The sequence below is a fragment of the Dermochelys coriacea genome, chromosome 3, assembly GCF_009764565.3.
Source record: "Dermochelys coriacea isolate rDerCor1 chromosome 3, rDerCor1.pri.v4, whole genome shotgun sequence".
NCBI classification, from domain to species: domain Eukaryota; kingdom Metazoa; phylum Chordata; order Testudines; family Dermochelyidae; genus Dermochelys; species Dermochelys coriacea.
In genome coordinates, this window is record NC_050070.1 from 63,159,189 (window position 1) to 63,175,742 (window position 16,554).

At 43.0% G+C, this 16,554-nt stretch overlaps 1 protein-coding gene across 6 annotated transcripts in view; it reads left to right on the forward strand.

Annotated features, from left to right (window-relative positions):
• Positions 1-16,554, forward strand: part of BCKDHB (branched chain keto acid dehydrogenase E1 subunit beta) — a 321,362-nt gene that overhangs the window by 94,051 nt on the left and 210,757 nt on the right. For all 6 annotated transcript variants that reach the window (XM_043510555.1, XM_043510554.1, XM_043510556.1 and 3 more), the window contains exon 7: positions 13,936-14,033. In XM_043510555.1, coding sequence (XP_043366490.1) covers positions 13,936-14,033 — 98 coding nt within the window. The remainder of the gene's footprint in view (positions 1-13,935; positions 14,034-16,554) is intronic.

Genomic DNA, 16,554 nt, shown 5'->3' on the forward strand with positions numbered 1-16,554 from the left:
ATGGCAGTTGCTATGTTTGTGGCTGCATTATGTTTCTCTAGAAAGCCAGATTGGTTTTGTTTTCTTGATGTGGTTGAATTGCTCTTTCCTATGTGAAATGTTTTGGATCACAGTTTTGTAAGTGATTTATCCCACATTAGGAGCTAAACTGATCTTGTTGATTGCTTTTAGGGGAAAAAACTATTTTATTTGGGAAAAAATGTCCCTATAATTAGGATTTGTATGGCATTTTTCATGCTTGGAACTCAGAACATTTTCAGGTTTCAGAGTAGCAGCTGTGTTCGTCTGTATTCGCAAAAAGAAAAGCAGTACTTGTGGCACCTTAGAGACTAACAAATTTATTAGAGCATAAGCTTTCGTGAGCTACAGCTCACTTCATCGGATGCATTCAGTGGAAAATACCACTATTTTCCACTGAATGCATCCGATAAAGTGAGCTGTAGCTCACGAAAGCTTATGCTCAAATAAATTTTAGTCTCTAAGGTGCCACAAGTACTCCTTTTCTTTTTCAGAACATTTTCCGTGTAGGGTAAGTAGCAGTATCACATTTTACAGGTGGGAAAACTGCCCAAGTCATAGATCAAGTTGGTGGCAGAGTCAGGCACCTAACTTGATTTCCTAACTACCAGACCAGTGCCCTGTACATCACCAGGCAATGTACATATAGTGACTACTTCTATCAAAGTTTCCTGAGGATTTAACTATTGCCCACAAGAATAAGAAGTACAATGTTTCCTTTATATGTTTGTGAGAACCAGCTGATATATCACACAAGTTGGTTACAGGGAGATTTTTTTTAACGGGAGATGGGGAAAGGTGGATAGGAAGGGAAAATAGATGGGAGCTAGTATGGGGCTCAGAGTGGAGATACAAAATTATATATCTTCTAAACTTTCCATGTGCATCTGTTGCACATGTAATACATTTGGAAAATTTTCCTTCAGTCTTTTGCTAAAATGACTGAACGTGATCCTGGCCAGTGACAATAAATCCTTGGCTTGTCTGCTGAAACTGCCTGGGAGGGTGCCAATTAATGTCAAATGTTGTGATAAGCAACAGAATGAATTGCTGATGGCAGAAACACATTTCTCTGCTTCTGTGATTCAAAATTAATCACAATTAAAAAAAGTAATCGCTATTTAACTGCAGATTTAATCACACTGTTAAATAATAGAACACCAATTGAAATTTATTAAATATTTTTGGATGTTTTTCTATGTTTTCAAATGTATTTATTTCAGTTACAACTCAGAATACAAAGTGTATAGTGCTCACTTTATATTTTTATTACAAATATTTGTACTGTAAAAATGATTTAAAAATAGTATTTTTCAGTTCACCATACAATACTGTAATGCAATGTTTTTATTGTGAAAGTGCAACTTACAGTTCTTCTTCGAGAGATGTCCCGGTGGGTGCTCCACTTCAGGTGAGGGTGCGTCCCAGCGCCTTCGATTGGAGATTTCAGCAGTACCCCTATGGGCTGCGCACACACTGTGCCTGCCTCATGAGCTGTCCGTGTTTGAACAGTGCTGCACGGCCTGGGCTTCTCAGTTCCTTCTCTACCATCTCCGGCTAGAGACGGAGTTCAGCAGTCCTCTGAGATTTAGCTGGTTAGTTTTGTTTCTCTGTTTATTTAGATACTATTTAGGTAAAATACCTTAGTTATTAGACTTATTTTAAAAAAAAAAAACCACCTCCGCGGCTACAGACATGCCTGGCTCCCCAGGTTTTAAGAGATGTGCCTCCTGTAGCGATGCCATCCCCATTTCGGATAGTCATTTGCAGTGTGTATGCTGTTCGGGGGAGTCTCATGTACCCCAAAAATAAGTCCACTGTACAAAGCTCAAAGCACGGACCCGCAAGCATAGGGAGCTAAGACTCAAACTGCTCCCGTTAGAAAACTCCCTCAGACTCGCATCTGACCCTGGACAGCAAAGCTGTGTAAAACCCTTAAGGGACAAGAGCAAAGCAAAAAAACAGCCAGCTTCCTCCCCCCTCAGGGACCGCTCCTCAGGGGAAAAAGTCTAAACTGGCTTCAGTCTCACCGGTACCCGCTGCTCCGTGACTCTGCACCTTTGACTCGGCAGGCATCTCGGGCACCAACCGTGAGTCAGCTGCTCAACAACCCGGTGCCGAGGCTCAGGGCTTTCTGCTGCCTGCCTCTTACAGCTCTCCCTCGGCTTCCTTTGGCAATACGGTGCAGAGAGCTGTCACGGTGCCGAGCACAGAAGCGGCTGCTGTGGCACCACCCTTTGATCTTGTGGTGCCGCTTTCTCACCTGCCGCAGCCAATGCTCCCGGCACCAAGCCACCTGATGTCTCCTGCCTCCCTGACAGTGCCCACATCTGGGACACCTACTCCTGTGACCCAACTTGCACCCCCGGGACAACTTTCAGTGCATTAGCAGATGCCCCCACAGACTCTGCCTCCACCAACTATAGTGGCACCAGCCCCATTTCAGTCACCTTACCATTTGGCACCTGGTCCTACTGCACCGCTTCAGTTTTTACATCCAGGGGACTTAAGGGTGTCCTATGCCCCTGAGTGTCCACTACTCGACACCAATCTATCACAGAGATCTTCAGCACCCTATCTGCAGTACTCTCCTACTGCTTCAAAGCTCTCAAATGAAGAGGAGGAGGAGGACGGTGAACATATGTTCTCACAATATTCTTCCCAGGTTCAGCTACCTGCAACTGGGAGACGCATTCCAGCATGGCCTCCCTATCCTAGAGGCTATCCATACTGTTAAGACAACCCCAGGATGGGACCACTTATGCCCTTCCCTGGGCAATGGCCACACTGGGGTCCATGGGACTACACCACAACACAGTCAGGTGTTTCTCGGGCTGCCCGTAGGACTGCCTTCTTACACTGAAACCCGGATAAGACCTGAAGTAGCTGCCCCGCCTCCACAGGATATTGCTCCGCACGCCTCTCCTATGGCAATACCGCCACAGGAGGCCATGGTACCCACACCACCTCCCGCTACTGATGAGCTTGCTCACTTTCAGGAATTGTTTGAGAGTAGAAGATGAGCTCAAGATTACCCTGGAAGAGGTACCAGAAACCCACCATGAGCTTACCGACATCCTACAAGCTACCACCTCCTCCATAATAGCCCTGCCAATTAATGGGGACATTATGGAACTAGCTAAAACTATCTGGCAGACCTTGGCCATGATAACCCCCACTAGCAAGAGACTGGACTGCTAATATTTTGCCCTGTCTAAGGGTTCTGAGTTTCTATTTACACACCCCTGACCCAATTGCTAGTGGTCGATACGACTAACCAGAAAAATAAACACCAGCACTTCCGATTCACCCCATCTGACAAAGATAACGAGACTAGACTTTTTTGAGTGCAAAGTATATTCATCTTCCACTTTGCAATTTAGAGTAACGAACTATGCGTCACTCTTAGCAAAATATGACCCCCAAAAGTATGTGAAAGTAATGCAATTTATTGACTATGTGCTGGAAGATAAACAACAACAATTCAAAGGAGTGGTGTCCGAGGGCCAATTGATCTCCCGCATAGCTCTTCAGGCTGTCCTTGATGCTGCGGATGCAGCAGTCAGATCCACAGCCACGGCCATCATCATGTGGCATGCCTCATGGTTTGCTTCCTTCTCCTTTCTCAACCCTCGACCTCCTAGACACACATTTCCATGTCACTATCCACCCTGCCCGTCGATGTTTTCTCGGATTTACTGTGGGAGTGCAACACTATTAATACAGAGTCCTCCCCTTTGGCCTCTCGACTGCCCCATGTGTCTTCTCAAAGGTGCTAGCAGTCGTAATAGCACATCAGAGGAAAAAAAGGGATCCTCATTTTTCCTTACCTGGATGATTGTCTCCTCTAGTCCCCCACTCACTTGGAAGTGATCTGCACAACTTTTACAACCCTTCACTGCTTTTGCACCCGGGGTCTATAAATAAATTAAAAAAACAAGTCTACTTTACAACCTACCCAACAAATAGACTTCATCGCCGCCCACCTAGATTCCACCACTGGTCTTGGCTCTCTTCCCCAGGACAGATTCCACACAATGGGCAGCCTCATTATCCAGTTACATGCCAGCCCACAGACTACAATCCTAGATTCCCTGTAGCTCTTAGGACACATGGCCGCTTGCACATTTGTGATAGCAAATGCTCACCTGTAAATGCAATGCCTTCAGGGTTGGCTAGCTACAGTATACAAACCGAATACACACAGGCTAAACAAATTACTATCTATGCCCCCTAAAGTTAAGGACTCGCTTCTGTGGTGGACCTCTCCCATCAACCTCTGTACCGGGGTTCCCTTTCGACAAGATCCCACTTCAATGATCATCACTATATAGGCATCCCTCACAGGATGGGGAGCGCACATGGGCTACCTCACCACTCAGGGCCTCTGGTCCTCTATGGAAACCAAGCTTCACATAAATTTGCTAGAGCTCAGAGCCATACTCAATGCCTGCCGCCATTTCCTTCCCATTATCCAAAAACGCTGAATTCGGATCTTGATTGACAACATCGCATGCATGTTTTATGTCAACAGAAAGGGAGGAGCCTGGTCCCACTTTCTTCGCACAGAGGCGGTAAAACTATGGAGCTGGTGCCTTCAACACAATATCCATATCTCCACCTCATACCTGCCAGGTTCTCAGAACACCACGACGACGAGCTCAGTCGATCCTTCCCCATACAGCACGAGTGGGAACTCAACGATGCCATTCTATCTAACATTTTCCAGACCTGGGGTTATCCCCAACTGGATCTATTTGCTACATCAATGCAAAACAAAAAATGTCCGACATTCTCGCAGCAGGCATGGGGAAATGCTCCCGAGGAGACGCCTTCATGCTCCCATGGACCGAAACTCTCACGTATGTGTTCCCACAGTACCTCTATTGAACAGAGTAATACAGAAAATAAGAACAGACAGATCCACTAACATTCTAATAGCCCCAGCGTGGCCCAGACAACCGTTGTATCCCTTTCTCATGTGGATGTTGGTCAAGCCACCGATTCCCCTTCCCCTACTCAGCAACCTCCTATCACAATGCCGGGAACAGCTATTTCACCCCGACATACAACGTCTCCACCTGAGGGCCTAGCTAATCAATGGTCCTCTAATGAGGAGTTAACCTGTTCGGACCAAGTGTGGACAGTCTTACTACACAGCAGCACACACACCACGCACACTACTTACCTACATAAATGGAAACAGTTCACATCGTAGTGCACTGACGAACAGTTTCCGCCTCACTCACAATGATACTAGATTACCTGCTACACCTTAAAATATCTGGTCTCTCCATGAGCTCACTCAAGGTCCACCTTGCAGCAATCACTGCATTTCACCGTAAGATTGACAATGCTACGGTCTTTGCCCATCCAATCACCAAAAGGTTCCTGAAAGGCATCCAGATTTTATATCCAGACATAAAAACGCCCATTACACCCTGGAACCTACACCTACTCCGCAAAGCCCTGATGAATAAACCCTTTGAACCAATGGCTACCTGCTCCTTTCTCCATCTATCCATGAAGACCACTTTCCTGACAGCAAGCACGTCTGCCAGATAAGTAGGAGAAATGGGAGTGCTTATGGCAGAACCTCCGTATACCATGTTCTTCTGTGATAAAGTCACACTCCGCACACATCCAAGATACTCTTCCTTTCACCTTAATGAGCCTATATACCTACTAACATTTTTCCCAAAACCTCATGCTAATGCTTTTGAAACAGCTGTGCACACTCTTGATGTTCGCAGGGCACTGTCCTTTTACCTGGATAGAACAAAACCATTTAGAAAAACACCCAAACTTTTTGTCTCTGCTACTCAGCAATCGCAGAGAAAAGCTAACTCTACCCAGAGACTCTGCAAATAGATTGCTGACTGCATACATCTCTGTTACCAACTGAGGCAAATACACCCTCCTACATCAATTAGGACACACTCTACTAGAGCTGCAGCCGTGTTAGTCTGTATTCACAGAAAGAAAAGGAGTACTTGTGGCACCTTAGAGACTTATGCCACAAGTACTCCTTTTCTTTCTACTAGAGCTGTCTCCACCTCCACTGCCTTTCTCCATAATATTCCGCTTTCTGACGTATGCAAGGTGGCAGCTACTTGGGCATCGAACCTTACCTTCGCTAATCACTATGCTGTCATGCACACTGCAGCATCTGACACCAAGATGGGTAGAACTGTCTTGTCAACAGCCTTCTTACCTGATCCAAAGTCCCAACCATCCTAAGGGATACTGCTTTTCAGTCACCTGAAGAGGAGCACCCCCAGGGACATCTCTCTCTCGAAGAGGAAGTTACCCTGTGCAGTAACTGATGTTCTTCAAGATGAGAGTCCCTGTGGGTGCTCCCCTACCTGCCCTTCTCCCCTCTACTTCGGAATCTGGAACGCACTTCGTTGTAGAGAAGGAACTGAGGAGCTGGGACCATGCATGTGTTGTGTTGTTCAAACATTGACTACTCGTGAGGCAGGCACAGCGCGTGCGTGGCCCATGGGGGTACTGCTGTAGAAATCTCCGATGGAAGGTGCTGGGACGCACCTTGACCTGAAGTGAAGCACCCACAGGGACACTCATCTTGAACGTCAGTTACTGCACAGGGTGAATAATGTAGATTTTTTTTTTCTTCTAGACTTTTTTTGGTTACGTAACTACACTCAGAACCAAAACAATATAAAACTTCAGAACCTACAAGTCCACTCAGTCCTACTTCTTGTTCAACCAATCACTAAGACAAACAAGTTTGTTTACATTTATGAAAGATAATGCTGCCAGCTTCTTATTTACAATGTCACCTGAAAATGAGAACAGGTGTTCACATGGCACTTTTGTAGCCGGCATTGCAAGGTATTTACGCACCAGATATGCTAAAAATCGTATGCCCCTTCATGCTTCAGCCACCATTCCAGAGGACATGCTTCCATGCTGATGATGCTCGTTAAAAATGTGCCTGAACTCCTTGGGGGAGACATTCTCCTGCTATGTTTTACCTGCATTCTGCCATATATTTCATGTTATAGCAGTCTCTGCTGATGACCCAGCACATGTTGTTCATTTTAAGAACACTTTTTCACTGCAGATTTGACAAAACACAAAGAAGGTACCAATGTAAGATAGCTACATCACTTGACCCGAGGTTTAAGAATCTGAAGTGCCTTTCAAAATCAGAGGGACTAGGTGTGAAGCATGCTTTCAGAAGTCTTAAGAGCAACACGCTGATGCGGCAACTAGAGAACCTGAACTACCAAAAAAGAAAATCAACTTTCTGCTGGTGACATTTGACTCATGATGATGAAAGTAAACATGCATCGGTCTGCGCTGCTTTGGAACATTATTGAGGAGAACCCCTCATTAGCATGGATGAATGTCCTTTGGAATGATAGTTGAAACATGAAGGGACATATGAATCTTTAATGCATTTGGCGCACAAATATCTTGCGACCCCGACTACAAGGGTGCCATGTGAACACCTCTTGTCACTTTCAGGTGGCATTGTAAACAAGAAGAGGGCAGCATTATCTCCTGCAAATGTAGACAAACTTGTTTGTCTTAGTGATTGGTTGAACAAGAAGTAGGCCTGTGTGGACTTGTAGGTTCTTAAAGTTTTACATTATTTTGTCTTTAAATGCAGTTTTTTTTGTACATAATTCTACATTTGTAAGTGTAACTTTCATGATAGAGATTGTATTACAGTACTTCCATGCGGTGAATTGAAAAATACTATTTTTACAGCAAAAATATTTGTAATAAAAATAAACATAACGTGAGCACTGTACACTGTGTTGTGTTGTAATTGAAATCAATATATTTGAAAATTTAGAAAACATCCAACAATATTTAAATAAATGGTATTCATTATTGTATAACTGCAATTAATCGCGATTAATATTTTTAATCACTTAACAGTTTTACATGTGTATTAGACTTAAACCAGTTGTTACTTTGCCAGATAATTTGTTCTTGTGTCTGGGAGGAACAGATAGACGTGTGTGTAATAAAACAAATCCTGGACTACAAAATAGTCATGGTTGCTATGTAAATGTATTACTCTCCCACAGCATAACAAGCTATAGGCACCTTGGTGCAGAAATTCTTGGTGAGAGTTTTTGGCCTGTGTTATGCAGGAGGTCACAATATCTGAGCATAAAAGTCCCTTCTGGTCATAAAATCTACGGCTTTATTAACTTAAGTATTGCGACAGAGTCGGGCCAGATGGCTACAGGAGTGTGATATATTTATATATATATTATATAATTAAGGCAGACTGATTAGAACACCTGCAACCAATCAAGAAGCTGCTAGAATCAATTAAGGCAGGCTAATCAGGGCACCTGGGTTTAAAAAGGAGCTCACTTCAGTTTGTGGTGCGTGCAAGGAGCTGGGAGCAAGAGGCAGAAGAAGCTGAGCGTGAGAAGGCGTACTACTGGAAGACTGAGAAGCACAAGCATTATCAGACATCGGGAGGGAGGTCCTGTGTTGAGAATAAAGAAGGTGTTGGGAGGAGGCCATGGGGAAGTAGCCCAGGGAGTTGTAGCTGTCACACAGCTGTTACAGGAGCCACTGTAGACAGCTGCAATCCGCAGGGCCCTGGGCTGGAACCCGGAGTAGACAGGTGGCCCGGGTTCCCCCCATCCCTCCAACTCCCTACTTGATACTGGAGGAGTTGAACTGGACTGTGAGTTCCACCAGGTCTCTGGCCTGTTCCCTGATCCACTAGGTGGATCAGCAGAGACTGTGGGGATTGTTCTTCTTCCTTTCCCCATGCTGGCCAGTGATGAGGCTAACTGAGTGAATGGTAGATTTGAGCCACGAAAGTGGCCAAACCGAGGGCTGCTGTGAACCTCTGAGGCAAGAAAATCCGCCAATAAGTGCAGGATCCACCAAGGCAGAGGAAGAGCTTTTGTCACAGTATGGTATAGCTTTCTGCAAAATTTACAAAGTGTTTTTCTGTGAACAGTAAGAATATGAAAAGTGTCAAGAAAAAAGATTGCAAATTCTATAATTGATGCATTTTTTTAACATTGTTTCATATCACCTTCTAGTGGTTGGTCCACCCAGAGGATAAAAGCTTGTTATTTCTGTAGCTAACAGTTGTATTTCTTAACTGAAGAGGTAAAGATCTGTGATTTTGGACAGAGAAATCCCTTAGTGAAGGATTTATTAAAGAGGATAGTCTATATTTTAGTAAAGAGGAGCGGATAGAAGTTGATAAAGTACAGGTAGGAATGAAGAGAAACAGTCAAATTAAAAAGTGTGTCATTTAATTGCATCTCATGAAAGCAGACAAAATGTTGACAATTTTTTTAAGTGCTTATATACAAATGCTAGAAGTCTAAAGAGTAAGATGGGTGAACCTGAGTGCCTGGCATTAAATGAGGATATTGATAGGCATCATGGAACCTTGGTGGAATGATGATAAACAGTAGAGCTTGGTAATAGCAGTGTACAAAATTTACAGGAATGATAAGTAGGTTGCACTGGTGCGGGAGTGGCACTATATGTGAAAGACAGTCAAATATAGTAAACTTAAATGACTCAAACTGTACCATAGCTATGGGTAGAAAATCCATGTTTGAATAACAAGTGTAGGTAATAAGAATATACTACCAACCACTAGACCAGTATGGTGACTATGAAATACTCAAGGGATTTAGAAAGGTTACAAAAACAGAAAATCCAATAATAAAGGGGATTTCAACCATCTCCATATTGACTGGATATATTTCATTGCATGACACGATGCAGAGCGTAACTTTCTAGACACCATAAATAATTGCTTCTCAGAGCAGCTCATCCTGGAACCCATAAGAGGAGAGGCAGTTTTAGAAATTAGTCATTCCAAAGGATGTACTGCACTCTGTGTCCTTCCATCTTCCCACATCTTCAATGATGATCACATCAGATGCATCTAGTCTAGATGGGATTACATCTAAACAGTTAGAAGTCATTGGATCCCTACAGAAAAAGTTACACATCAGTGACTTTGAGCTAAGGGCCATCACTTGTGGCTCTAATTCAATCCAAATTAGAATATTTGCTGCATCTTAAATCTTCTGGTTTCAGAGTAGCAACCCGTGTTAGTCTGTATTCGCAAAAAGAAAAGAAGTACTTGTGGCACCTTAGAGACTAACAAATTTATTTGAGCATAAGCTTTTATGATGGATTTTAAGTAATTTATAAAGGATAGCAAAGAGATCAAAACAGATTATCTAGCAAATAAACAAAAATGCAAACTCATCTTAATCTACTACAAAGATAGGGTGAGAATTTGCTATTCGTATCCAAAGTGATGATACATGCAGGCTCCAGATTTTTAAGGGGTAAGATGCACTTGCTTACAGTTTGGAATCCCCAAGTGTTCCATTTACAGGCTAAAAATCCCTGTAATCTGGGTCCAGCACTTTCCCCAGTTCAGTGTTTCTTCCTCAGGTGTTTCCAGGAGTCTTCTTGGGTGGGGAAGTCAGTGAAGACGATGTCACTGCCCTGTTTTATACAACTTTTGTATAGGGCGGGAACCTTTTGTTTCAAAGCTTGGTTCTCATGCCAATCAGTGGAAAAGTACTGACATCCCTGTCATGTCCCTGTAGTGTTACAGCAGCCATTACTCGAAGGCGGTCTGTAGCGTCCTCAGGAAGGCTCCCCAGGTGGGAGATGAGCTTCTCCTAAGGCCTGTTGTTCCCTCTAATGGCTCATTAACTTGAATGGGCCCTTGCCAGCCAGCCAATCTAGACTGAGAGCCTTTTACCTAGTGGGCGTTGCCCAGGAATAGCCATATGTGAAATAGATACATAGTCAATATTTAGACAATATATCATTTTTGTATACAAATATTGACTATACATACAAATAGGATAATCTTATTCAGCAGATCATAACCTTTCCAATGACATCTCACATGACTTAGCTATGATGTATTTTATGCAAGATATGTCAATCATATAATATCACTGTGAAGGATATGGGGTGCAGTGTCATAGTGGTTACTAAATTCCATATTAACCAGTCAGTCAATTTACCTATATTTTTTCCAAGACTTCATAATCATCCAGATGACACTAGATTACACATCCCAGATGCAGAATGGGCTCTAACCTATCATATAGACAGAACTAGAGTTTTGGAAGTCCCCGAGTATATCCATCCCTTATTCATGTAGCAAAATGGGCTTGGCTATTATTTTGAAAACCATTATCAAGATGGACTAGATTATGCATGCAGGAGGCCTGTAAATTAGCATTGGTCACCTCCCCAGAAGGGATTATGGATTTCCATTTACACCTTTACCAAACATCATTCCCTGGATTTAGCATCCACATTGGATGCTAGGTTTGGCAAAGTAGTTCTTCCACCCCTTTTTAATTAGCAGTTCATGTCCCTTCTTCCTGAATGCAGTTACTACTTAGTAAACTATCCCATGCATGGGAATACAGAGGCCACTTCAAGAAGAAATGAAGGTTACTCACCTTTAAACCTGATAGTCATTTATATTTTACGTGTACATTTTCCAAGCCCTGTGCAAACTAGAAATGGAACAAAACTTGAACCTGTTCTAATTTCAGGGAAATGGGTTAGCTGAATTTGAATAATCAGATTGGTCAGCTACATTTCCTGCTGCTTGGGAAATCCAAGAGCAGAAGTGGGAATAAAACACCCTAAAACTGAGTGAAGGGTTGGAGAGATTCCTCCACTTTTAAGGAATCTAACAGTTATGTCCTTTTCATTGTGTTCTGTAGTTTAATCTAACATTGTCAATCAACTTTTCATTTAATATATATTTTTAGAATGAGATTTTACCTCTAGAGCAGGTCAAATAGCAGGAAAAAAAATTGTTTGAAATATAGGCACATTATTTTAAAAATAAATAAATGCAAAATTAATTATTTGCTGAGGGCTCAGTCTTTTCTTTGCCCTGAACTTTCCACAAGAAATAGTGTGCTGGTGTATTCTTCCTGAAGCAGAACAGGCTTTGAGAATCACACTCTACCTTCCAAGTTCCCCATTGCTCTGAGGAGAGGAAGTCTGCCCATACAGAGCTGCTTGCACAATCAGAGCTTCATTTTGTATTTGGGGAGTGGGGATAAGTAGAGAGAACTTTTCAGGAAGCAGATAAGTTAAGAGAAGATCTTTAGGAAATAAGTTGGTTGTTTTTATCTAAATCCTGTTTGGAAAGCTGGCTTCATAATGTGCACTTTTGAGTCTCAGCAGAAAAACCAAGAATTTGAAAAGGCATAGAAACTGAAGCATCCTCATGTCTAAGTGAGCTCTTCAGAATATGATAGAGGCATTTTACAAGTGCAGTGTATGGAAGCAATCATTTGAATAACTCTCTTTCAAGCATTTGTCATTACTTTACTTTATTTTTAAAAGCAACCTACTGAGAGTGCAATTTCACCTTCATCATACACTGGACTACGGAAAAAGGCAGGCAATCTTTAGTCTTGCACCAGTGGTGGTATTAAGGTTTTCTGTTCTGTGATCCAAGCTTAGAAATGGGAGATGTAGATTTTTGGCAAAGTGATACAATCTTTACAGCGAATATTTCAGCATTTACTTCTAGTTGTAGAAAGTCCTGAGATTGATCTTAAAATCCTGACATGATTCTATATAGAAATCTATTTTAGATGTTAGGTAGCATTTTCATTGCCCTCAAAGTCCCCTTTGGTTAGACTGATGATATTGAGGTATTCTGGCTTTAAAGATAGAAGCATATGAAAATGAGTACAAAGCAAACTTTTAAAAACTCTCTGAAACACTTTTTTATTTTTTTCCTGTTCAATATGTGGTTATGGACAATGAAGGAAATATCTGTAACTTTAAGGAAGTAAGGGAACGATAGCAGAACCATTAATTGGGAAGAGGCTTTCCCAGGTGCCAGCTAAAACTTGCATAGCTGTTTTACGAAGGTCAGATCCTAACGATGGAAAGGAACGGGGGCGACTTGCCAACAGCTACTTGGAGAGAGAGAGAGAGAGAGAGAGAGAGGCAGAGAATACGGGGGAGGGGAGGCAATCTTTCTCTTCCAACCCAGAGCTGGGGTTGTCTGAGTTAGCATACCCTTCCTAAACTTGCAAAGATACCATAAAGTTTAGATGAGACCACATATGCTTTTGTTGTTTTAATCCTTTTCTCTGATCACTGTTTCTTTGGGTGAATAAACAATATTTGTTTTGAAAAAGCTATTTCAAGTCATTCTAATTAGCTGCTGGTCACAGACTCCTGGAGGGAAGTTTTTTGCTGGTGCCAAATACAGAGGGGGCTGTTGTGTTAACATGGTTAGGAAAGGGGGGCTTCAACCCAGAGATCCAGTCTGAGTGGTAGAACTGCAGGGGGAGAAAAGCAAAGCTTGTCACATGAAGGATGCATTTAAGAGAGTCTGAGAAGGGGTCAAAGGCTCAGTTCGCACTGTAACTGGCATATACAGAATACATGATAGTGTTGTTTGATATTGAGACCTTATTGGCACTCATTAAGAATGAACTCCATAAGTTACTTGTGATTTCACCACTCAGAACTAATGGTGGCCATTTCAAAAATCATGCTGATAAAACCTTTAAATACACCACAAAACCATGTATACTTTGTTTACATACTACCTTTTGGTTTAATGATGATGAGAGTATCAGTGGTATGCATTTATTTTTTCAAGATTATTGGGTATGAGGCATGGAGCACTGTGATGAACAAATAACAGTATCATTGTCAAACATAATTTTGTACTCTGACACAGTTTGGGATTTGTGATATTACTACTTCACATGAATTTGGGCTTATTGTTTCCAGTACAGTGTTAATAAATACATTAAAGATTATCTGTTTTGATTTTCAAAATAGTACATTTTCTTGGTCAAATACTGCATAGTAAGAGAATCTAATCTTTGTTGCTTCCTTTGTAAACTTTTATTTATTCAGTGGAACAAGTTCCTGTGGAACCATACTACATTCCACTGTCTCAAGCTGAGGTACTGCAGGAGGGAAGTGATGTTACACTGGTTGCCTGGGGGACTCAGGTCAGTAAGTCTTGTTTAAGATATGCCATGGGGCCTGTTGCATGCTGTAGGAATGTAGTAATGGCATTTGACTGAGCATGAAAATGAAACGAGCAGTTTAAAGTAGCACACTGAAATAAAATTGTAGATGTTTGAGTGCTAAAACAAAATATGCTCTATCCTGGCTGGTATACTTGGTTCGTTGCTTAGTGATCCTTTTTGAGCATTTTTGGGCCACTTTTTAGATGTTAGCATAGCTCTGATAGTTTCTACAGATTATCTCAAACTTTAACTACGAAGAAATCTACATCTGTAAGATTCTAGTGGTTAATTGCCAAGACTGCATGCAACATTCAAAGCCCCTGATACTCTGTGAACTTTGTAAAAATTCAAGATGTGGAAAAGTCTTTTAAAAGTTGGAAGGATATAAAAACCGTCCAACGCAAAAGTATAAAGCATGAATTTCAGGGTCTATAGTTTCTCAGTTTGATGTTGTCATTTGGGGCAACAGTTTTTAATATCTTTTAATGTTTATCCCTGAGCTCTTTATAGAGGATATTTATGACTTGGAATATAAAATTTGCATTCTGATCAATATCATCTTGTATGCTCTCACTTGAAGAAGACCTGTCTATGGGCGGCTACTATTTTCATGCTCTTTATGTCACTTAGTTGGAAAGCTTCTAGGAGAGAGTGGCATAGTTTCTATTACTAAAGAATAGTATTAGGTCAATTTGCTTTTCGCTGTGGATTCTATTGTAGTGGTCCAGGGGTCGGCAACCTTCGGCACGCAGCCCATCAGGGTAATCTGCTGGCGGGCCGTGAGACATTTTGTTTACATTGACCGAGTACAGGTATTCTCCCTCCCCCCCCCCCCCCCCCCCCCCCGCAGCTCCCAGTGGCTGCAGTGCGCTGTTCCTGGCCAATGGGAGCTGTGGGAAGCGGCGGGCAGCAAACAAAATGTCTCAAGGCCCGCCAGTGGATTACCCTGATGGACCACATGCCGAAGGTTGCTGTCCCCTGTAGTGGTCCCTTGGGCTTAGGCTCAAAAGGATGCCACTCTGTTTCAGGCAACAAACAGTCGATTAACAGTCTGTGGCTCTGGCCTTCTGGTGGGCAGAGCGGTAAGCGGTCCCTAGCCAAAGCCTTAGGGCTTGAGCAGGGGCAATCACAAGGGCCCTGGCCTTCTGGGTTGGGAGAGCAGGAAGCAGGCTTTTGCCTAAGCCTCCTGGCTAAGGCAGCCTGCAGTCTCCAGTCTGGGGCCTGCCACAAGCAAAGCACAGGCCTACTGGCCAAGGGGTGAATAGGCCACCACCTCAGGAGTGGGGTTGGTAGCGGAAGGTAGGGGGACCCAGGCCTACCTGGCTCCACCTGGCCCCAGTCCTGGGGCCTAATAGTGGTAGATGGTTCCACCACTGGGTTAGCAGAGATCCCAATGAAACACGCTGACTTGTGCTCTGGCAACAAAACCGGACTAAAGTCTGGTTTCCCTGGGCTACTTCCTACCACAATCTGGGCAGGGCAGGGGGTTCCACAGTCCAAGGGTCCTCTGTCTCCTCCGGGTACATTGCGGATAGCAGTCCCAGCAACTCCTCTCTAGGGTTGGTCTCCTCTGGGGCAGAGCTCTGCACAGCGCAGGTTCAGTTCTGGAGTTCTGCAGTGGGCTGGAGATGTCTGTCTCCTTCCCTAGCTCCAGCAAACTGAGCTGCAGGGCCTGCCTTTTCTACTTCCTGTCATGTTCCTCTGCTTCTGGCTTGGGGGATGGGGCTAGCCCGGCTCTGCCCACCAGAGAGAGTGTAATGGTCCCACAGACTCGTGCTTAGAGGTAGGCCACTGCCTCATTACATCTATAATCTCCATAGCTCTGTAGAGCAGTGTTTTGTATTTTCAGGCCACTTGATCTTCTTGGCACCCACTATAATACCTACTGGCTCTTGTGTGACACTGTCTTAATGCTTTTGACCACGTTCACCTGTCTCTCCAGCAGAAGAGTGCTCTGTTTTTCCCTGGAGAGAGGAAAATATATTCCCTTCTGAGAATCTGTGTGAAAATTTCTCCCAGATAAAACTGTCAAAACTCGGGTCAACTCCGATTAAATCTGAAGCAGAATGTATTGGTAATATTTCCAATACAGTGAAATCAGAAATAAAAGTAGCTTTAAAGGTTATTTACAACAATACTCTGAAAGCTGACTCTGAGGATTAGAGAGAGAAATATTCCAGGTTTACCTGACTTGTAATATTGTAGAGAACAGTCTGGCCACCGACAGTGTGTCAGGACTATACTACTTTCAGAGTTTCATCTCTTTAGAGAAACAAATGTCTTGGGCCTTGCAAAATCTAGTCCAAATATAAACTGGAGGTTCTTTTGATCTGAATAATGATTAATAATACTTAGCACTTTTATAGTGCTCTACATGTTCAAAGTGCTTTACAAGCATTCACTAATCTTTACAACATCCGATGTGAAACAGGAGATTCTGCTTTTAGCTGGTCTGAAAAAAGAGAAGGGGGGAAAAAAAAAAAAGCTTGCCGCACCTAGG